The sequence below is a fragment of the Muntiacus reevesi genome, chromosome 6 (assembly GCF_963930625.1).
Source record: "Muntiacus reevesi chromosome 6, mMunRee1.1, whole genome shotgun sequence".
Lineage (NCBI taxonomy): Eukaryota > Metazoa > Chordata > Mammalia > Artiodactyla > Cervidae > Muntiacus > Muntiacus reevesi.
In genome coordinates this window covers 67,474,458-67,498,114 of record NC_089254.1, presented here as the reverse complement: position 1 = coordinate 67,498,114, position 23,657 = coordinate 67,474,458, and the positions used below count along the sequence as shown (strand labels likewise).

Genomic DNA, 23,657 nt, shown 5'->3' with positions numbered 1-23,657 from the left:
TTATAGGTAGAAATAAGGCTTGAAGATAATAAAATATAGAAGGCATCAGGTTAGTTTTGGCAATTTCTTTGAACTGCTAATCATCTTTGTTAAAAGCTTCTAATGTCGTATTTTTCCCACCAAAATTTATAAATTTTTCACCTGCCTCCCTTTTGTTTTTTAACAAGGAAGCCCTAATTATTGTTTCATCTATCCCAGCCCAAAGATTCCATAGCTTTCAAAGACGACTTAAAAGAATTCCAGAGACAGGGAAGATTAAAATACAGGATCAAGAGAAGACCTCTACGCTTAGATGGCATGAATACTAGGACCATTTCCCAGTTAGCCAAGAAAAGAAAAACCCTGGTGGGAAAGACAACACCTTCTGTGGCACACAGCTCAGCCCTGAGGTCTGCAATGAGAAGAGGAGGAGGACCCACTGGACCGACCAAGAGATGGAGGCATGAATGTGGGTGAGTGCAGGAAGCCTGTTTCCAGAAAAGGTATTTTGGCAACTCTTTCCCAAGTTATTTTCTAAGATTCCATACCCCACAATGCAGAAATTGCTAGTCTAGTGTATTTCTGATGTCTCCAAAAGAATTAAGTTTTTTGTTGAAATATAGTTGCTTTATAATACTATGTTAGTTTCAAGTGTACAACATAGTGATTCTATATTTTTACAGATTATAGTCCATTATAGGTTATTATAAGATAGTGGGTATAATTCCCTATGCCATACAGTGAATCCTTGTTTCTTATCTACTTTATAAACAGTAGTTTTTGTATTTGTTAATTTCATATCCCTAATTTGTCCCTCTCCCTTTTAGTAACCTCAAGTTTGTTTTCTACATCTGTGAGCCTGTTTCTGTTTTGTGTATATATTCATTATACCAATGATTATTACCAATTATTATTATTATACCAATTATTTTTTAGATTCCACATATAAGTGATATTGTATAGTATTTGTCTGACTTGCTTCACTAGGCATAATTCTTTATAGGTTCATCCACATTTTTGCAAGTGCCAGTATTTCATTCTTTTCTTATAGCTAAGTAATATTCCATTTTGTATATACCACATCTTCTTAATCCTGTCATCTGTTGATGGGACTTGAGTTGCTTCCATGTCTTAGCTATTGTAAATAATGCTTCTGTGAATATTGGGGTGTGTGTACCTTTTCAAATTAATGGTTTCATTTTTTTCCAAATAGTGAGATTGCTGGATCATGTCAGTTCTATTTTTAGTTTTTGAGAAAACCTCCATACTGTTTTCCATAGTGTTTATACCAATTTACATTCCTGCCAACAAAGTAGGAAGAAAGGTTCCCTTTAATCCACATCCTCTCTGACATTTGTTATTTGTAGAGTTTTTGATAATAGCCATTCAGACCCTTTTGAGGTGATGCTTCATTGTGGGTTTGGTTTGCATTTCTAATAATTAGCAATGTCGAGTATCTTATCTTTTCATGTGCCTGTTTGCCATCCGTATGTCTTATTTGGGTAAATATCTATTCAAGCCTTCTGTCCATTTTTTGTGGGATTTTTTCAATAATTGAGTCATATGAGCTGTGTGTATAGTTTGAATACTAACCACTTGTCAGGAGCATCATTTGCAAATATTTTCTCCCATTCCATTGGCTGCCTTTTTGTTTCATTGATGATTTCCTTTGTTGTACAAAAGGTTTAAAGTTTAATTGGGTCCCATTTGCATATGTTTGCTTTATTTCTTTGGCCTTGGGGTACTGATCCAAGAAAATATTGTGTTTTATTTCAGAGTATTTCACTTATGTTCCCCAAAAATTAGGTTTTACATAAAGTCATCATTCCCTTAATAAACACAGTTGGGTGTCCATATAAGTGGACTGGTGCAGTTCAAACCCATGTTGTTCAAGGGTCCAGCTGTGACTCACTCTTCCATCTTATACTACCTGTTGGTTTTCTATCACTGCAATAACAAATTACCACAGACTTAGCAGCTTACAACACAAACTTATCATCTCAGCTCTGTAGGTCCAAAACTCAACACACGTCTCATGAGGCTAAAGCAAAGTTGTCTCCCAGGCCCTGCCCTGGCTCTTACCTACAGGTCCGGAGGAGAATATGCATCCAGGCTCTTGCAGATTGGTGGTGGTCTCCAGTTCCATGCAGTTGTAGGATCAAAGTCCCCACTTCCTTGCTGGCTGGCTGAACAACTACTCTCTCGTCCTTGAACTGGCCTCCTCTCTCTTGAGAGCCAGCAGCAGCACTGAATTCTTCTCATGCCTCATTTTTCCTGCATTTTCTTTGACCAAATCGTCTCTCACTAACTCTTCTGGTTCTTTAAGGGTCCACCCAGATAATCCAGGGTCATCTGTCCATTTCAAGGTTCAGAAAACACCCTTTTTGCCAGATTCTAGGGATTTATTAGGTCATGATCACCTTTTATGGGCCATTTTTGGACCACACCACACTAATTGTGTCAGCCTTTCTTCCTATTCCCATTTATGAAACAGAAGTAGTTGTGGAAATAGAGTTAAGATGGCTGTTCTATTCTAGAAAATACTGCTACATTTAATATCTGTTTTCTAGGTGTCCTGGGATACTAGGACTTGATTCCAAATCTAATTACTAAAAGAAGGATGGTTCTGAATCTCAAGCAGTAAATAAAGGTATATTTAAAGTTAATGATGATGTTTAATGGTGAGGATACCAGTTAGTTAGAAGAACCTATCTCACCCTCACTGGAGCCCAACACTACCTCATCCACCACATCCCAGTGGGAATCTGCTGTAGCAGCATATGCCTACATCTTTTTCAATTGCTAATGTTTACAACACAGTCCAACAGGATTACTGGCCAATCTTAGGGCCACTGTGGGAAGAGACTGCCTCAGTTGCTGTTTAATGTAACCCAGACTTTTAGCACTTGCTTGGATGGCTTCTTTTCTTTCTGTCTTAAGTCTGTCTCTAGTTTTTAATGTTTGGGGGGTTTTGTTGTTATTTTTTTAACTCAGGATAATGCATACAAAATTCTAACAGAAAGATGAACCACCCCACCCCATCCCCCTGACCAATCCCTCTTGTCCCAACCTCTACATCCTTTCCTCAAAGCAGACACTGTTGGGTTTCTTGTGACCTCTTAAATGAGATTTCCCAGGCATTGAGATACATGGATATCTGTTTTTCATGCAAGTAGATTCATATCACACATTCTCTCTGCAGTATGTTCTTTATGCTCATTTTATTTCAGAAAAGCAGAAAAAAAACAGGTAGGTATAGCACCACCATCTCAGTACAACTGTCTTGACTTTTGCATATTCCTTTCCAATTTGTGTATAAGGTGCTTATTTTTTTATGTTGTTGCCACCAAAGTGTACAACTCTTTCTTTCTTACATATCTTAAATATTTGCATAATAGCTACATGATTTAGTCTAGTTTTTAATCATTTCTTGCTTATTAACATTCATTAAAATCTGAAGCACAGGAAGGGAATAAGTAGGTGATGTTAAGATAAAAAACAGGTGGTGAGTAACATAGCATGTTCCAGCTGCTAGCCCTCATCCCCACTGCCTCCTGCCCCTAAAGTAAGTCGGTTTCTAGTAGTAGGTCTCAGTGACTTTTTGCCGAGGGAAAGCAAAAGTAGCTTCAGGTCCCCAGAGGACATTAGCATTGGCATTAGGAGCACTCAGGAGACAGTTCAGGCTATTTATAGTGGAAGGATATGAAAACAGAACAAACAAGAAAAATATACACAGTTCAAAGTTCCTTTGATACAATATGTAGCATTTTACAAATTAAACATCCAACATGCATGCAAAATCAGCACACTGCTCTAGACAATAGGATTGGTACATTGATCAAAGCCTGGCAAAGTCAAATAAATAAAATGCATATATACTGGACCCTAAGGAGAAGTGTGTCCTGCGGTTAGGTTATTTTTTAGCATAATTTTGTTTGCAGAAGACTATGTTCTCTAGTGGCATTTACAGTTCATTTTTCAGTCACTGCATAGCGTACAGCACATTCAAAATGTAGCCTTCTATGAAGAGAAATTGCCTCCCCACAGCATTCATAATTTAAAATGAATTTTTGGATCAAAGTGTCAGCCTCATCTACTTTTGTTTAATAGAAAGTGGGAAAAATAAAGTGATAGATGGACCTATTTTTTTTCTTGCCGAGAAAAGGTCTGAGTACTCTGGCTTAGAATTCTCCACCCTCCTCCAGCTGGGGTGCTGGGGTCTATAATTCAGACACTGGGTTACCAGCACAGGAGGACCTCCCATGAAAAAACCCTATACAGAGTACCTGGTAGCTGAATTCAAGGTGATTTGTAATGCAAAAAGCCACCACTTCTTAAACTATTAGATAAATTCATCTACTTGATTATTTACCATGGTGACCTAAGCCCCAAAGGCAGTATTTGAATGATGCTGAAAAATAGACAGCCTTAGCTGATAACACACAGAGCCAGACCTCAGATACTGCAGATTTGGTTCCAGACCACCACAGTAAAGCAAATCATACAAATTTGTTGGTTTCTCAGTGCATATAAAACTTATTTTTATACTATCTGATAGTCTATTAATGTGTACAATAGCATTATGCCTAAACTATGTATATACCTTAAAAATATTTTATTGCTAAAAAATGCTAACCATCATCAGAGCCTTCAGCAAATCGAGCTGTAATCTTTTTGCAATCAAAATCTTTTTGCATCAAAGATCACCATGATACATATAATAATGAAAAAGTCTCAAATATTGGGAGAGTTACCACAATGTGACAGACACAATTGAGCAAATGCTATTGGGAAAACGGTGCCAATAGACTTGCTCAACACAGGGTTGTCACAGACCTTCAATTTGTTTAAAAAAAAAAAAAAAAAAAGCATTGTCTGTGAAGTGCAATAAAATGAGGTGTGCCTGTACCTGTAATCCACACATGACACTGTTACTGTGCTCTGCGCAGAGCACAGAGTCCACTTAGGCTGATGTAAAGTATCAGTGATAAGACGTTAGGGTCCTCCCTGCTGGCAGCTTTCACGGATGATTGCATTCTCTCCAGGTTAATGTCAACTGCAGCAAACAGACGCTGCACGATCCCAAACTTTTCTCTATCTTTCAGAGGAGCCAAAGCTGGGTCTTCAAGATCAGACACACCATCATGAGACAGAGTACGGAGCTAAAATGACAAATGTAAATAAATTCACCAAAAAACATTATAGAAAGTCATCATCAGATAATAACATTAGCACTTCTAGCTAATTGTGGGGGAAAAAACTAGTTAAGTTGTTTAAATTCTCCAAGTAGAACAGGGAAAACCCTTGAGCTGTAACAGGATATATTTGACTCAGGCAAGGACCATAGGCCTGACTTTATCCACTTTGCCTGGAGTCGTCTGTTGTTGTTCAGTCACTCAGTTATGTCCGACTCTTTGCAGCCCCATGGACTGCAGCATGCCAGGCTTCTCTGTCCATCACCAACTCCCGGAGCTTGCTCAAACTCATGTCCATTGAGTCAGTGATGCCATCCAACCATCTCGTCCTCTGTCGTCCCCTTCTCCTCCTGCCTTCAATCTTTCCCAGCATCAGGGTCTTTTCCAATGAGTCAGTTCTTTGCGTCAGGTGGCCAAAGTATTGGAGCTTCAGCATCAGTCCTTCTAGTGAATACTCAGGGTTGATTTCCTTTAAGGTTGACTGGTTTGATCTCCTTACTGTCCAGGTAGTCCTCTGACTGAACACATGCTCTCTGGACTCTACCTTCTATTGGATCCATTAACTCCAGTAGATTAGAAAGGTCAGAATGTAACTTTCTCATACACAGTGTGTAAAATTTGTTTTTTTACTGTAATTCAAGTGTTAGAATTTCTTACGTATATTTGTATAAACTCCTCAAAGGTAGGTACCATAGTTTATTTACTGATGCTCTCTGCCTCAACCCTCCTCTTCCTTCCACCTGTGATATCCTTCCTCCAGAGTTCCCATAGAACTTTCCTTCTCATCTCTGAGTTGTCAGCTGAAATGCCACATAATGGGTCTTTCCTTTTCCTCTCTCCATCGATACTCTCACTACTCCCACCTCCCGACCACTATTACATTATTTTATTGTCTTCATATACTTACTGTGTCTGACATTATCTTCTTGCTATTTCCCTGTTTGCTCTGTGTATTAAAACCTAAGTTGCCCGGAAGAACAAGGACCTTGTCCAGCATGCTCACCTTATACCCCACCTGGAACACAGACCCTCGCTTCTTCAGAGAAGTCACATCAGACGCTGCTCTAATCGCAACTGCTCAGAACATTGGAACTTTTGCTTTTAGGGTCTTGAGCAGTGCCTTTGATACATTTGTTTTTAGTCTGTAGTAATTACAAATTTGCCAGTAGATATGAATTTTAAACAGACACTCGGAACCTGATCAAATTAGTAATGAGAGTCAAATTTTTAAAGAAATAAGCCTTCTAAAGTATGCGTGAATTTTAACTGAATCTGAAGGAATCCAAAAGAATTCCAGACATGTCCTGAGCACTGACAGGCTTACTAAAAGAAATATGCAGCTTGCCCCCACGGCCAAAGGACAGCACTCATTTGCATATAAACGTACTTGTGTGTCTGTTACCAAAACCAGCCTTAAAAATCCATACACCTTGTAGATTCACCTAGTGTAACCAGAGGCTTCCCTTACCATGTGGCCCAGAGAGTGGATCTGGTCTGCTCTTATTTAAGCATGACCACAGCTGGTGACATAAGAATGAGCTCCACTGGCGAAGGCTGAAGCCTGCCAACAGCACAGTGGGCTGTGTCCTGGTTCTGGTGGAAAAGTGCCCAGCAAAACCCGCCTGCCTCTCTGAACATCTGCCAACCTCAGGCACCCAGAGGCACTTCTAGGTATAAAAGAGACTACAGTCACACCTGAAGGAGTGGAGGTGTGAAATTAACATTCTCTCTAGATGATTATAAACTCACCTTCTTACCATTTCTTCCACCAGTTTGCAAAGGTGTGAGTGTATTTGACACGGTTCTTTCAAAAGCCTTTCAGAAAGCTTCTCAAACTTACTCTGGCCACCAGACAAGACAGGAATGCAGGTAGATTTTTGTACCTTGCTCTAAGTAAACCCCTATAAGAAATATAAGATACCCAAGTTCCCTCAGGTGGCAGGAGCCTTGCTGTCTTAAGAAATGTTATTACGATATCTAGGGGAGATTATATGAAGACACTCAGGAAGGTCTTTAAAGAAAAATTACTTGTTTATATTCAGCAGCCCCACAAAGATAAACAAATGACTCTATGGGTGGATAGTTCTACACCAAAGTAGAACACCAGCCATGCTAGAACTCCACGTGCATCATAAGAGCTGCTCCTAGAACACCAGCCACTGAATTCTGGTGAATGTGATGTGGGGCCAAATCCTAGAGCAGACCTGCAGGGAAGATGATGACTAAGTATGAGCTGGTTGGGAGAGGGAGTTAGCTAATGTGGTCTTGGTAGTATTTTCTTTTTGTATCTACTTCCTGAATGCAGTTGATGGCTTTGTAATACATGGTAAGGGCTGACCTAGGAAATAACTAAATATTCAGCTGCTATGACAGGGAGCTAAGCATGAAAGCAGAGCTACTGTCGTTGCAGACAATTAGATAATGATATATATCATTTCCATAACCAAACTGCACCATCAGCGTTTGCCCTCAGCTGGCTGCAGGACAATCTCATGCTGGTTCATTTTCAAGTACTTCAGATTTTGTGGTCAAAGTACAAGAACACAGCATTCCTCTGGGTGGTGAGGATCTGTTTTCAGTTGTGAATGACATCTAAACTGCTCCTTGGAATGATGCCTTGCTGCGGTTTTCACAGGTCTCTGCTACACAAAGATGCACCAAAGGCAGTAACCACCATGCTGACAGGTTCCCAGGGCAGATGAGTAACAAACTGCAGGGTCCTATGTAGGTAGTCTACCCTAACACCTGCTTTATAGACCTGGGTGTAGAGCTCCAGGTTTTAGTTCTTTGGGTCTAAACAGCATGCTGGCATCAGCCCTTAGGAACCAGGCCTCAAATAATGACCCAATTTGTAATTTAAAAAGGAAAACTTAACCTTGACTCTAAGGGCTAAGCTCATCATTACTTAACTCTTACTCTTGCCATGACATTTCCCGAGGGCATGAAGCTAATGATATTCCTAAGAGAAAATGAAACGTCTCCCTGAGACAAAGCAGTCCTCTTGAATACCTCCCTGTTGAATTCAATGCTGAATCAGACTGGTCCAGCCATAGAACTGGCATGGCAAATAATATGGTGTCAGGCCCCTTTCCTGCAACAGTGCTACAAGCCTTGGCCAAAATTCTCTCCAAGAAGTGCCAAAATCATGAGACATGGAGTACAAAGACAAGGTTCGAGTCCTAGCCCTGCTAGCAAGGTCTCCAAATAATTCCTTTCCCTCTGAGCTTTGGTCTTCCTATGTGGTGTGTGACGTAGGCAGGGTGTAAAAGAATGTGCGGTTAGTAGTATCTGTTTTAACCTATTTTGAAGGGCTACTGTGGATGAGAAAGCCTAACAAGTTTTATCAGCTGCTGGGCATTCGATCCCCCTCATTTCCCTGTTCCTAGCCACCTCAGGTCCCCTCGGGGAGGGTCCTTACCAGGTGGCACAGTGGAGGGATAATCTGGAGCTTACAGCAAGTGCCCAGCAAAGCTGCTGCATTATCTGGCATTTCTGCAGGAGAAAAAGAGAATCAGTCACTGTCCAAAGAAAGCATACACAGAAGCAGAGCCAAACCCTGGGTTGTACCTAACTTAGATGTCCTCTGCCAGCCGGATATGCTCAGTCATTGTAAAATAAATGAACAAAGGGGGCTACACAAGCAGCACAGTCTTTTACAAAATAGATGTAGGGACCAGGTAACCAGCTCTGTGTTCACCAGAGGATATTTCTTGCATGTAATTCTCCAATCAGAAAGAACTATACAGACTCAGGGAAAAGTGAGTCAGCATGGAAACGTAGAAAGAACCTGGGATTCAGTGAAAAAGAGCTATGTTTCACCCCACTAAATATGTGGGGAGTGATCTTTGGTTTACCTCTCCTAGCATGTTTCCTCATTTGAGTACTATAGATATGGGGTTTTTTTTTTGTTTTTTCTTAGCCTATGTCAGATAACTAAATAAATTATAAAGGATAATACGTAGGTCACTAGTCACTTGGTGGGGGGAAAATGTAGCCTATTTCAACCTATTTTGAAGGACTGGCACAGCGGAGCTCCTGAACCCAGGATTGTGCAGGCCCCCAGCCCAGCACTAGCTCAGCACAAGGGCGCTGGCGACTCTCAGAGAGGGTTGACACAGAGCTGCATGAGCCTGGGGGCTGCACCAGATGGGTCCTTCCCAGCCCTGGGAATAGGGAATCCAGAGCAGTGTTATTCCAAACTGGTTTTAAATACCTCCCAGGATAGAACTGATGAGATTGCTGAAAGGACCCAATGCCTTGGGATACAACATTTGAGCTGAGAGGAGTCATCTGCTCTATCAGCTGGCCCAGGGAACACTCATGAACTCCATCTCCTGTGTTAATTAGCAGCCTTATTTATAAACGGCAGTGTGCTGCTTAGGCTGGAACCCAGCAGAGGACAATGAAATATGGCTTGTTCCCAAGAAAGGAAGGCTGCTGGGAGGATGGGGCAGCCCTGAAGATACAATCCTACCAGTGAACCCCCTACACTGCATTTAAAGGTTGTGTGTGCTTTCATCTCCAGAGAGGCTCCACCATTTTCAACATATCCTCAAGGAGGCCCTGATTCCAAGTCCGGAAGATGAAGATGGTAAATATGTGTAGCCTTGCCTTATGGAAAGATCCCCACAGCTGTGAAGGGCAGGAACACAGTCACCTGGAACATGACGTCCCGGCTGAGCTACTGTCACGGTCATCTCACCTGGTCGTGTTTCCATCTCCTCACCTTTCAGGTGACTCCTGAGTCCCCTGTAATCATTATCATCCCTTGTTCCTGGAAATACTTTATTTCCATGTTACTCAGTGGTCATTTCCTACCCTGAGCCTGGCTGAGGATATGAAGATGAAGAAAGCGTCCGCTTTGCAGAGTTTGACTGAAGCAACTCAGCACTTGTGCTCTCGTGCCCAACTCTTTGCAACCCTATGGACTGTAGCCCGCCAGGCTCCTCTGTCCATGGGATTCTCCAGGCAACAATACTGGAGTGGGTTGCCATGCCCTTCTCCAGGGGATCTTCCTGACCCAGGGAGTGAACCCACGTCTCTTAGGTTTCCCACACTGGCAGGCAGGTTCTTTACCACTAGCACCACATGAGAAGCCTACCATCTGATTTTACTACTTTACTTCCCTTGATTAATTCCCTTGAGGGTGAGGAATGTTGATTTTTCTCACACCTCAGCATCTGGCAATGCCTGAAACAGAGTAGAGGCTTCTTCAATTGTTTCTGGAATTGAAATGACTTTTGATCTTTCATATTCTAAGTATTTAACAGATGAGACCTGGGAAGTTCATGCTTAAGGTCACAGAATGGTAGATAAAGTGTTCCAGGAGACCAGCCAGATGCTGAAACTGCAGTGCTTTTAACAAGGTCAAGGAAGCAGGTCCAAGACAGCACCATAGGAAGATCCAGAACTTACCACCTCCCACAGACAGACTGAATCTACAGCAGCACATGGAAGAGTTTCCTCTGAAAAAACCCGAAACTACCTGAGCGACTCCTACACATCAGGTGAACTAGGAAGAAAACCCCACAACAGCAGGTAGGAGAGGCCAAGCACAATCTCCCTGTAAACCGCACTTCTGGTGCCATGACCCACACTCAGGAGGGAACTCAGAACCCGAGCTTCTACCTGTGGTAGAGGGTCTGAACCCCACCCTTTGTGCTCTATCTGCCTCATTCCAGGGTGCTGACATCTCCTGGAAAGGAACTTGCGATTTTTGTGCCTGCCACCCAGATGACATTTCCAGGTCACCGGGCTCTCTGGCTCATGGGATTTACACTTGTGGTCTATATATATTTATATACTTTAAAAGCTGCTGCCTGAAGGTCTGGCCTCTAACCAGCCTGAATCTGGGTGCTGACTGAGCCCCTCTTTGGGACACTAACAGGTGTTGACAAACCCTCAACTGTTGGGAGTCACTAAAAATAAGCTGCTTGAACAATCAGAGGTTTGAGAAACAACAGAGCGCTAGGGCAAGGTTGAACAATAAGATTCTTTCTTACAAGAGACCACTCCCTCAAGACTCTGAGAGGTGACTGTTCTATCTTATGCATGGAAACAAACACAGGAAATCAAGGAAAATGAAGAAACAGAGAAAAATGTTCCAAACAGAGCAAGATAAAAATCTCAAAAAAGGTCCTGAATGAAAAGAATATAAGTGATTTACCTGCTAAAGGGTTCAAAGTATGATCATAATGCTGCTTAACAAGCTTGGGAGAAGAATGGATGAACACTGTGAGAACTTCAACAAAGAAACAGAAAATACAGGAAAATGCCAAATATTAAGTCAAGTCATAGAAATGAAGAATACAATACCTGAACCAAAACAGATGCTAGTGGGTTTCAACCATACACTAGATGAAGTGGAAGAAAAGATCACTGAACTCAAAAGACAAGCAGTGGAATTCACCCAATCAGCGCAGCATCTTTTTGCGAACACAGCTTAAGAAACTATGCTACATCATCTAGCAAACCAACATTTGCACTATAGGGATACCAGAAGAAGAAGAATAAAGCGACTGAAAACTCCCCTAATGTAGGGAAGGAAACAAACACTCAGATCCAGGAGACCCAGACCACATTAAAATGTCAAAACATAAAGACGAGGAGAGAATCTTAAAAAGCCGCGAGAGAAAAACAGTTACAAGGAAACCCCTCCATATGGCTATCAGCAGATTAGGTTTTTCAGTAGAACCTTTGCATCCTAGAAGGGAATGGTATGACATAGTGAAAGTACTGAAAGAAAAAAAAAAAAACCTTGCAACCAAGAATACTCTACCTGAGTAGAGTTGTCATTCAGAACTGAAGGGGAGAGAACGTTCCAGACAAGCAAAAGCTGAAGGAATTCATCGCCACTAGACCAACCTTACAAGAAAAGTTAAAGGAACCTATTTAAGCTGTAATGAAAGAGTACTAATTAGTAATAAAAATAAACCTGTAAAGAGAAGAAACTAAAAAAAAAAAAAAAAAAAACATGAAAATAAGTCTGTACATTCACAATCTTGCAGGAACCGAGAAGCTGGGGAAAAAAAAAAGGAAAAAAAGTACAAAGAAAATAAGTCTGTCTCACTGGTAAAGGTAAATATATAGTAAAATTCATAATAATCTAATGTGGTAAGGGTAAATTAATCACCTACAAAACTATTATGAGATTAAATGACAAAAGCAGTAAAAATATAATAATTTCTTAAGGAATATGCAAGATAAAAAGATGATTTTTGACATCAAAACCACAAAATGGCAGGAGAGGAGAATAAAATGTATAGCCTTAGAATGTGTTTAAACTTGTTACAAACATAGTACGTATAACAGTCTAAGCTGGCATGTAATCCTTATGGTAACCACAAAAAAATGAGACAGGAATCTAAGCATATCACTACAGAAAGTCATCAAATTACAGAGGAGGAGAGCAAGTGAAGAAAAGAACAAAAGAACTACCAAAGAGCCACTAAATAATTAACAAAATGCTAGTGAGTACATATCTGTCAGTAATCACTTTAAATGTAATTGTCTTTTGATTGGAGAATTTAGTACAGAGTTGCTGAATGGATAAATTAAAAACAAAACCATTATACTGCCTGCAGGAGACTCATTTCAGATGTGAGGACCTATACAGACTGAAAACAAAAGGGAAGGAAAGATAGTCCATGCAAATGGAAACCAAAAGAAAATTGGAGTTAATAGGCCATCTTCATATCATAAACAGACTTTAACACTGTAATAAGAGACAAAGAAGAGCACTACGCACTGATAAAGGAGTCAAGCCAACAAGAGGATATAACACTTTAAATATTTACACATCCAGCACAGCATCACCTTTTGGCTCAGCGGTAAAGAATCTGCAGGTTCAATTCCTGGGTCAGGAAGATCCCCTGGAGAAATGGCAACCCACTCCAGTGTTCTTGCCTGAAAAATCCCATGGACAAGAGGAGGCTGGCAGGCTACAGTCCATGGGCTCGCAAAATAGTCAAATACAACTGAGCACACATGCATGCATGCACATAGAAGCACCTAAATATATAAGAAAATAAACCTAAAAAGAGAAAATGGACAGCAATACAATAATAGTAGGGAACTATTTAATACTCCACTTTTATCAATGGCTAGATCATCCAGACAAAAAAACCAATAAGGAAAGAATGGCTCAAAAATACCTTTAGGCAAATGGAAATACAGCACATCAAAATTTATGTGATGTAGCAAAGGCAGTTCTAAGAGGAGAGCTCACAGCAATAAATGGTACCTCAGGAAACAAGAAAAAAATCTCAAAAAACCTAACTTTATACCTCAAAAGGAATAAATGAAACCCAGAGTTAGTAGAGAGAAGGACATCACTAAGATCAAGGTGAAAATTAAATACAGACTAATAGATTAAAAAAAAAAATCAATGAAATGAGTAGCTAGTTCTTCAAAAAGATGAATTAACAAACATTTAGCTAGATTTGCCAAAAAAAAGAGATGCCTCAAATAAAATCAGAAATGAAAGTGTAGATTTTACAACTGATTGCCCAGAAATACAAGAGATCATAAGAGAGTACTGTGAATAATTTTATGCCAAAACATTGGACAACCTAGAAGAAATAAACTCCTAAAAATGAGAAGAAGATGCAGGGACTAAGACTGGGGTAGTTTGTCAGCTCTTACCTCTCTGAGAAGTAAAAGTCCAGCTTCCGGGACTTCCCTGGCGGTCCAGTGGCTAAGACTCCAAACTCCCAATGCAGGGGGCCCAGATTCAATTCCTCGTCAGGGAACTAAAGATCTCACACCTCAACTAAAGATCTTAGGTGTTGCAACAAAGACCCAGTGCAGACAAATAAATTCCTCATACAGGATGACCTCGTTCTGGTACCATAGACCCTCTGGCATCCTGCGTTCTGGATGGGAGTTGGTACGGAAATGTAGGGCAGGCTCCACAGCTCACTAAAAACTGGATGGCCAGGATGGGTGTGGAGGTTGTAAAGGTGCTGGGCTCAGCATCCTAGTGCTTTGGGATGCTCTTTGCCGCTTCCCTGCCCTCATGGCCACAATGCTGCACTCAGGATAGGGCCATAAGTTTGCAAAGAGGAACAAGAGGATGAGAAGGACCGAAACACTGGGGGAGATAGCAGTTGCCAAATGATGCCTGGCAATGCTGAGTGGCAGTGGCTTTCAAGTGTGAATCACAGGCTGTCTGGGGAAGTGGTTTCCTGTGTGGGTGAGAGGGTGTGCCTGCAGACAGCCCTCCCTGGCAGAGGAAAGAAAGTCCTCTCCAAGAGTGGAGGAGGCTAGCAGCAAGTCCATGACTTCATGACAGTCCTGTAAACTCTCCTGCTTATCTTCCCTGCACTGCTTGAAAAGGTGGGAACCTTAGGTACCAAATCTCCCACACAGTAAACAAAGCAATTTCAAGGCAACAGCATTTCTTCCCTTTTTTTTTTTTTTGATCCATACCTGCTAGCGCACTGACCAAGAAGTAGGCTGTAGAGAAGAGTTTCTGGTTGTTAACCACATCCTCTGAGCCCAGACACTCGCCCTGCACACTGCACCCCGCCAGCCGCAGGAAGGTCGTGAGGTTGTACTGCTGTGACGGCTTCAGCTCCCCCAGTGTCACCAGTGAGGGTGACAGGCTGCTAAGTATGTCATCACACTGCGGGATGAGGTTGGTGGGGGGTGGGAGAGAGAGACAGATGTAAAGCCAGAGGCCAAGCTGGACACAACCCAGCCTCTGCCTTCACGACATACAACACTCAGAGTGAGTTGGAGCATGCATACATGCTAAGTAACTTCAGTCATGGCTGCGACCCTATGGACTATAGCCCACCAGGCTCCTCTGTTCACGGGATTTTCCAGGTAGTAATATTGGAGTGGGTTACCATGCCCTCCCCCTCCAGGGAATCTTCCCAACCCAGGGCTCAAACCCGTGTCTCTTATGTCTCCTGCATTCACAGGCAGCTTCTTTACAGTGGTCCCCAAATATAGGTCCACCTGGAACTTCACAATAAGACCCTATTTGAAGTTCTTGCAGATGTAGTTAAGGTAAATCTCAACATCACCCTAGATTGGAGTGGACCCTAAATCCAGTTGTGGGTGTCCATTAAGAGACAGAAAAGTAGACGGCCACATGAAGACAGAGCAGAGACTTGAGCAATGTGGCCACAAGCAAAGGAATGCCAGGAGCCCCCCAGGAACTGGGGCAGGCACACAAGGATTCCCTCCTAGAGTCTGTGGGGAGCAAAACCCTGATGACACCTTGACTTTAGACTTGTGGCCTCCAGAACTGTAAGAGAATACATTGCAGTTTGTGGCAATTTGTCATAGCAACACTAGGAAACTAATACACCCTTCTGCTCTGCATATCAGCTACCTTTCTGCAGTTAGACAGCTAAGAACCAACCAAGAACAAAAGAAGCTGTAGGATTAAAAGGAGGTGAAGAAATTTCTCACACAGTTTTACCCCAGCTCAAGATCTCTTATCCCAAGAGATCTAGTGCAGAAAAACAGGCAGAGACACTGCCTTGAGGTGTCTCCAGTCTTACCACTTGTTCCAGGACCACCAGTAATTCGTCATCCCACAGGACTGCCTGGAGGACGTCACTCAGGGCTGTCTGTTGCTGCTTGGGCAACTCCATGAAGGGATGGAAATTCCTCTCTAAGAGCGGAGTGGCTGTGAACGCAGCAGAGCACATCGGGTCTCATGACTTACCCCAGAACTAGGGCCAGCAACTCAGGCTTTTCATAGAGAACTGTCCTCTGTTCTCTCATTGACACTTCCAGCTGCATGGTCAATAGTGGAACTCAGAAATAAAGAGTATTAAATAGCACCTGTGTGTTTCCACTAACCAGACTATTAAAGGAAGAAAGAAGGAGGGAAGGAAAGGGAGGATGGGGAGACAGAAAAGAGGGAAGCCAAGTTTTGTCTCAGACTTTTTCCTGATGACTCACTAAACATTAATTAAGTTTAATCAATTTCCTGAAAAAATCATTTGCAGTTATTAAATTATCGTCTAAATTACCAGACATCAGTTAGGACTTTTACAAAGCTTCAGAGCCATACAAATTCCAAAATGCATTATTTTTCATGTATTTCCAATACACTGCAGGTTTTTTTGTATCCTTTAACATGAAATGCATGCTTTTCAAGGGACTGGCATAATTTTCATTAGGCAAACACAAGATAGCCACTTTCCCCATTCTTCTTTACCTGTCCTGGAGAAATGGTTAGAACCCCAGCTGGATCACTCAACACCCTCCTCAGGATGCCTGAGCCTCTCCCCTTAAAATCTTCCTTTTTTAAGACAATCAGAAGCATCTAGTAATTTAAGCCCAGTGGGAATTTGAAAACAAGATTTGATAAGCCAAAGCTTCCATATACAGGGATGCATAGCAATACGTAAATGCACCACCTCTGCTGATGTCAAATTCCAACAGTTATACTAAAAAACCACCCTATAAACCCAATTAGATCCTCACCAGCCCTGGCCTGGATAGAAGGGCTGTCCTGGCTGCTCTAGAGTTTAAGGGCACAGAAGCGGGCCCCCACCCTACTCCCGCCTAAACCAGCCAGCCTCCCTACTTCACCCCAGGCTGACCAGAATGGCCAGCTTGCAGGGTAGACTAGTCAGAAAGGAAATTATAAGAAAGCTCATCCTGTCTTGTCACTTCCCCGTAGTGCATGCACTTAAGGCTGCAGTGGCTCTAATCTTCGGTGGCAGCTGAAAATCACACCCAAATAGCAGGAGGAGGCCTGCAGCCCTGGCATTAGATGGGAAAGCCTTAAGAGTGGGCCTTCACTGCCAATTCTGTCAACACTGACATTTTTTGCTACAGAAACAAAAGCATCTGTCTACTGGTTTGGGACTCGCTGAAGCCCCAATGATGAGTCTCTCTTCTTACCCTCCAAGCCAGAGATTCTGAGCTGCTCCTAGCTCTCTTTAGTAAAGTGGAAGCGAAAGTCGCTCTTAATTAATTACTCATTTCTCTTTTTCCTTGCCCATCTCCTCTTCTACCATATACTGTACTCCTACTAATTCCCACCCTACTCCCCCACAAAAACTTTGTAAAACATAAAGTGCTGTGGAGAGCAAAAGGAAGTGCTGCAGGCACGTGGCACGTACTGCCCGCCTTGTCGCTGGACGCCTTGGCACCGTACGGCTTCATGCCACGTGGACATGGGCCTCCAAAAGAGCATTTTATTTTGCAGTGCTGACAAAGCATTGCTTATCTTGGCAATGAAGCCTGGAATAAATGAAACAGATGCAAAACTTGGGTTCTCTCTCCTCACTGCTGACTAGCTCTTCTTGGTAGTCCACAAGACTGCCATGGTTCACATGAAAGAAAATGCTAGGCCCCTGACACTCTTGCTCTCCTCAGCCTCCCACCACTTCCTTAAAACGGACCATCCAAGACCAGAGGTTCCCTAAGATCTGACCAAGGTGGGTCCTGCTGAGAACCAGAACTGACTCAGGCACCATCTTCTCTGTTCTCAGATGTTTTTCCATGAACCTCTGGGGAATTCCTGGGGGCAGAGCAGTCAACTACCCATCAGCTAACCATGCCCCATCCTATGACAGTACCTTGTTTTAAAACGCTCAGTGGCTTATCCTGGGCAGACAGCCCTTGCCCGGCATCTGGCATGTCCCAGGATGCAAACTCTTGGAAGGACAGGGGGTACAGCAAGACAGAGTTTCTTCTCCTTTGCTGCTCAAAGCCACCATGCTTCCCTTGTAGGAGGCAGAATTCTGTAATGGAGGAGAAAATGACAAGCCAGACAGAAGGGTCAGCCTCACTGGCACATCCCAGTCCCAGCTTTACCTAAGTCAAGAAGGCAGGGAGGCACATCCATCCTCTTCCCCATAAACCCGCTTCGTACATGTTAAGCTGTTTGACCAAAGTTCAGCCACTTCCTACAAATGCCAGAGAAATGGTCATTCCTAACATAAGGCTCTCTGAACAGGCAGGAAGCAATCTTCCAATCATCAGAAGTATTTCCTTAGCCTGAGTGGAACAAACCAACTCCAACAAACAACCCACGACACATAAATGAGGAAATTTGAAACTGATTGATAAATCTGACCTGACTGAACTGATATTACACATTTATTGACGATATATTTAGGTACACAAGTGGCTACATGGCTCTTGGAGAGTCAATTTTTCTTCATTAACAAGTAGTAAAGTTTTTACTGCAATTATAAGAATGAAACTTATATAGAGTGGGAAAATCCAGACACAAAAGAATATATTCTACATGAATCCATATGAAGGAAAATTAGTTTTTTAAAAAGCCTTATCTTTTAGGGATGTTTCCATATTTATAAACAAAAATATATAATGCCTATGATTTGCTTCAAAACTATTTGAGTAGGGATGGAGGGAGGTGGGGAACTTATAGATGAAACATGAATTATCCAAGTTAATGAAGCTGGATGGTAGGTAAATGGGGTTCGGTATATTATTATCTGTACTTCTGAACATGTGTGTAATTTCCAAAAATAAAAAATTTTTAAAAATAATAAAAAGAAATGCTCCTTAAATACTTTCACATTTGAGAGCCCAACTAGGGTAACTAAGTTGTAGGTAAAAATGCAATGGTTTGTTCTTGCTAAGCAAAAACTGTGTGTGAACTTAAGAATGAGGATTCTCCTTCTGACTCACTTCCTAGAGTAATGAAAATAAAAACAACAAATGAGACCAAATTAATCTTAAAAGCTTTTGCGCAGCGAAGAAAATCATAAACAAAATGAAAAGACAACCGTCAGAATGGGAGAAAATACTTGCAAATGAAGTCACCAACAAAGAATCTCCAAAACACAGACAGCTCAATGCAGCTCAGTAACAACAACAACAAAATGACACAATCAGAAAATAGGCAGAAGATCTAAAGATCTAAATAGACATTTATCCAAAGAAGACACACAGATGGCCAGCAGGCACGTGGAAGATGTTCACCATCACTGATTTACTAGAGATGCAAGTCAAAACTATAATGAGATATCACCTCACACTGGTCTGAATAGTCACCATCAAAAAAATCTACAAATAATAAATGCAAAGGAGTGTTTGGAGGAAAGGAAACCCGTCTACACTGTTGGTGGGAATGTAAATTGGTACAACCACTATGGAGGTTCCTTAAAAAAGTAAAAATAAAACTACCATATGATCCAGCAATCCCACTCCTGGGCACATAGCAAGAGAAAACCATAATTCGAACAGATACAGGCACCCTTGCACTATTTACAATAGTCAGGACCTGGAAGCAACCTAAATGTCCATCAACTGAGGAACAGAAAAAGATGTGGTACATATGTACAGGAGAATAATAAATAATAATATTATTAAAAATAAAATAATGCCATTTGCAGCAACATGAATGGACCTAGAGATTGTCAGACGTCTGAGTGAAGTCAGAGAAGGGACACATATGATAATTGCTTATATGTAAAATCTTTTAAAATGGTACAAATGAACTTATTTACAAAACATAAATAGAGTCAGAGATAGAGAAAACAATTTTATGGTTAACGGGAGAAAACGGTAGGGGGGGGATAAACTGGAAGATTGGGATTGACATACAGTAATTACTACATATAAAACAGGTAACTAATAAGAACCTACTATATAGCACAGGGAACTCTACTCCATACTCTGTAATGACATATATGGGAAAAGAATCTTAAGAAAGAATGGATTTATGTATAATTGAGTCACTTTGTTGTACACCTGAAACTTAACATGGTAAATAAACTACACTCCAATACAAATTTAAAATGAATACATATACACATAAACACAGAGGAAAAAACGTTTTTTAAAAAAAACCACATTCTCAGGGAGTGTGGGTCTCAGTGGATCATGGATGGGGGCAGGAATCTGCTTATTAGAAGGCACCTGAAACTAACACAACATTGTAAATCAACTGTACTTCAATAAAACATTTTTTAAAAAAGAATGTGCATTCTTTTCATGCTTCTATTTAATAATCTGTGTACAGGCTATGGAATGAGAATGTGGCTGAGCCTAGTACTTGCATGACATGTGGAAGGTGTGGGTATTAACACATTTGGAATTGGTGTGGGCACTAATGACATCCATAAGATAGGACAGTCGTCAAAAGACAAATGAAACAAGCTTCCACTTACTCAATCTACCTACACTCCTGGGCATCCAGGATGCCCCCGGCTCACTCCACCCTCTACACCAGGCACCAAGGTGGGTAAGTGTGAACTGACCCCCAGGTCATGCTCTCCGAGAACAAGGACCACGACCACTACCACAGCCTCAAACGCTGCCCAGGGCCCCGTGGGGCCAGCTGTGTTTTGGGAGTCCACAGCCCCAGCAGTGTTCTTCCTTTACATATGCACAGCTCCTTTGAGGGCAGTACCAACTCCTTCACTCTTTGCAGCATCAGACATGTTGCAAGGAGCCAGAGATTCAAAAGGACTACAACCTAGGCTTTGACAATGAGTAACATACAAGAGGAAAAGGTGGAGGGGGTCACTGAAGCCAGACTGGCAGGTGCAGAGAAAGAACCAGTGGACGAAGAAAGAACTTCTTGGATGAAGCAGTGACTGAGTAACCCCCTGAAGCCTGGTAGGAATTAGCTGGGCCAAGAAGAAGGGAGCACTCTCCAAACAAAGGCTCACGATAAGAGTGGAGAGTTCTCAGACGGTGAGTTAACTTTGGAGGTGCTGGAGATGAGCAGGAAGGCTGGACACAACGTGCCTAGGAGTGCAGACTTTATCCTAGGACACAGGGAGCCTCAGAAGGTCATTCAAGAAGGTGAGTGAAATGACCAAACATGTATTTTTAAATACTCACATTAGCTACACTGCTAAAATGGGGAAGATTCGAAGCCTAGGAGCCAGTTAAAAACCTGTGATGGGAACAGGGCAGGGGATGTTGATACCGGCTTTTGGACCTGCAGAGAAATGCACAGATCCAGGAGGGTGGAAAGCAGAGGTTCTCGTCCACAGGTGTCCAGTAAGTTCATGCTGACACTGCTCTATTTAAAATGCACAACCAGCAAGGACCTACTGTAGAGCACAGAGAACTCTGCTCAACATTATGTGGCAGGCTGGGTGGGAAGAAGGTTTGGGGGAGAATGGATACATACACATGTACGGCTGTGTCCCTTTGCTGTCCATCTGAAACTATCACGACATTGTTAACTGGCTATACCCTAACACAAGATAAAAAGTTTAAAAAAAAATAGTTCATGCTGAAAGGACACTGGTAAATGCTTAATTCTACAAAGCAAAGACTAAAATTCAGATGACAACATGATGTTTCTGATTGGCCACATAACAGGGGAGCTGTTGACAAAGAGAGGGGTCCACAGCCGAAGGAACCCCTTGGCAAAGACGGGCCCACTGATGCCTCTCCCAAGGGACACAGAGAGAGTGACCTCCTTGCAAAGTTTCAAAAGACAGGACCGTTGTCAAATGTACTCCCACCCTGAAGGTGGGAGGCGAGATCAGACAGCCTCTTTAGGGTCAGACCAGCGCCTGCAGGGCTGTTTATAAAACCAGATTAGAATGTTGTTCAGGAAGAGCAACAAAAAACACAGATGGGAAAAAGAAGAGCTGGCTTAAAAATCAGTGAGTCGCATAGAACAAGAGCCTGACCACCACGCTGGGCAGCCAGCACAGGCGGCAGGGAAGGCTGGGGTGTGGGAAGTGAGCCTGAGGAACCCCGAGAGCTCCCCAGGGCCCTCTGCTCAGCAGCACAAAGAGGAGTTTATTTTCAAGACAGAGGAAGCAAGCCAAGATGAAAGGCTTGAAATGGAAATGCAAACAGGAGAGCTTCCCCAGGCAAACTGTCTTTCCAACCCCATCTGAGAAAAGAAAACCCCCCTGTCGGGTGGCCACAAACAGGGCAGAGCTCGGACACCTACCTCCTCAGAGAAACAGGGAGGGGCTCCCGTGGGTCCCAAAGCCTGGAGGGGCAGCCCCAGCCACCAAAGGGTTCTCAGAACCCTCGTGGGCATCCTCCATGAAGGCCAAGCTTCCAAAAGGCCTGACAAAAGTGACACCCCCACCACCAGTCCATCTGCATGGGATAACCAAGGCCCCGGCGGCCAGGGCCCGAGTCACACAAGCCCCTGTGGGCCCCTGTGGTGACACAGCACGTCACACGCTGATAACAAAAGTCGAAAAGTGAAAGTCGCTCAGTTGTGTCCGACTCTTTGCGACCCCATGGACTATACAGTCCCTGAAATTCTCCAGGCCAGAATACTGGAGTGGGTAGCCTATCCCTTCTCCAGTGGATCTTCCCAACCCAGGAATCAAACTGGGGTCTCCTGCATTGCAGGCGGATTCTTTACCAACTGAGCTATGAGGGAAGCCCTATAACAAAAGCCGAAGGGAGAACTTAATCTAACAAGGCAGTGTGTTCAGTGGACAGAGTCTTTCAAAAAGAAAGAACAGAATAATAATCACATCTGGGATGACACAATTTTGGAACCATGGACCTAAAGGATGTTGATCACAACTCTTGGTATTCCTGGTATCCCGTGCATCCCCGACCAACCCCTGGACCAGCTTCCCACAACTGGCAGCTTCACTTTCCGTCACCTCCCTGAAACACAGAATGCTCCGTGTGTGAAAGAAGAGGGAGGCTCAGGGACAGCGCCCCCGTGCCCCTCACATGCCCACTTGTCTACTGTCCCACGGACAGTCAGCGTATCTGAGAGCCCGTGGTAGCTGAACAGTGATTCCTCAAGCGGCCGAGTGAGGGCAGAAGCCTGAGTCCCAGAAGAACCTCTCATCCCCGGCCTGGTCCCCCCACCGGACAGAAAACAACCGGGGGAGGGCAGGAGGCAGCCACAGATGTGCACGGCCCGTTCGAGCAAGCTCTCACGGTGTTCTCACCACGGAAACTGAAAGTGCACGGGGATGGCGCAGAGAGCCTGCACGCAGACGCGGACCAGCCGGGACAGCCCCCTCATCTCTGCCCCCACACACACACCTCAGTCTCCACCACCATCTGAAGCAAACCACACAGCTTCTTTTCACCTGTGAAGAGGTCACTGTGAATCTCTAAAAACTAAGACGGCTCTTCATAAACAAAGCTACAATAATATGACCGTACCTTAAAAAGTTAATTATGTATGATGTTACATATATGCATTTATGTCCTCAAGAGGCAGTCAGTTTTCTTGGGCTCCCACGACCTCTTGGAAAGAGTGTAAGGGAAGAGCCCTGAGCACCTAAGAGCATCAGTCACATCAGCTACTAAAGCCTTATTTTCTTCAAGTGACGCAGTGAACTTCCAGCTTTGAACACACTGGTGATCAGACAGAAAGGTCAAATGCAGCTTTTTGGGCTTCATGCTGGGGGAAGGGCGGTAAGATAATCGGGATGATGACACTATTATAATAGCCAAGGTGAGTACTTAATAAGCCGCCAACGTTCCAGGCACTTCACACGCCTCGTGTAACTTGCTCTTCATGGTAGCCTTGTGGGGAATGTCTTTCCTCTCCCAGACACAGGAAGCTGAAGCTCAGCA

At 42.9% G+C, this 23,657-nt stretch overlaps 1 protein-coding gene across 2 annotated transcripts in view; it reads right to left on the bottom strand.

The window, feature by feature from the left end:
• Positions 1-3,163: 3,163 nt before the first annotated feature.
• Positions 3,164-23,657, bottom strand: part of GSDME (gasdermin E) — a 69,153-nt gene continuing 48,659 nt past the window's right edge. For both annotated transcript variants that reach the window (XM_065939585.1, XM_065939586.1), the window contains 5 exons: positions 17,726-17,890; positions 15,689-15,816; positions 14,604-14,799; positions 8,593-8,666; positions 3,164-5,141 (listed from right to left, as the gene is read on the bottom strand). In XM_065939585.1, the coding sequence (XP_065795657.1) occupies positions 4,911-5,141; positions 8,593-8,666; positions 14,604-14,799; positions 15,689-15,816; positions 17,726-17,890 (794 nt within the window). In that variant the 3' untranslated portion in view covers positions 3,164-4,910. The remainder of the gene's footprint in view (positions 5,142-8,592; positions 8,667-14,603; positions 14,800-15,688; positions 15,817-17,725; positions 17,891-23,657) is intronic.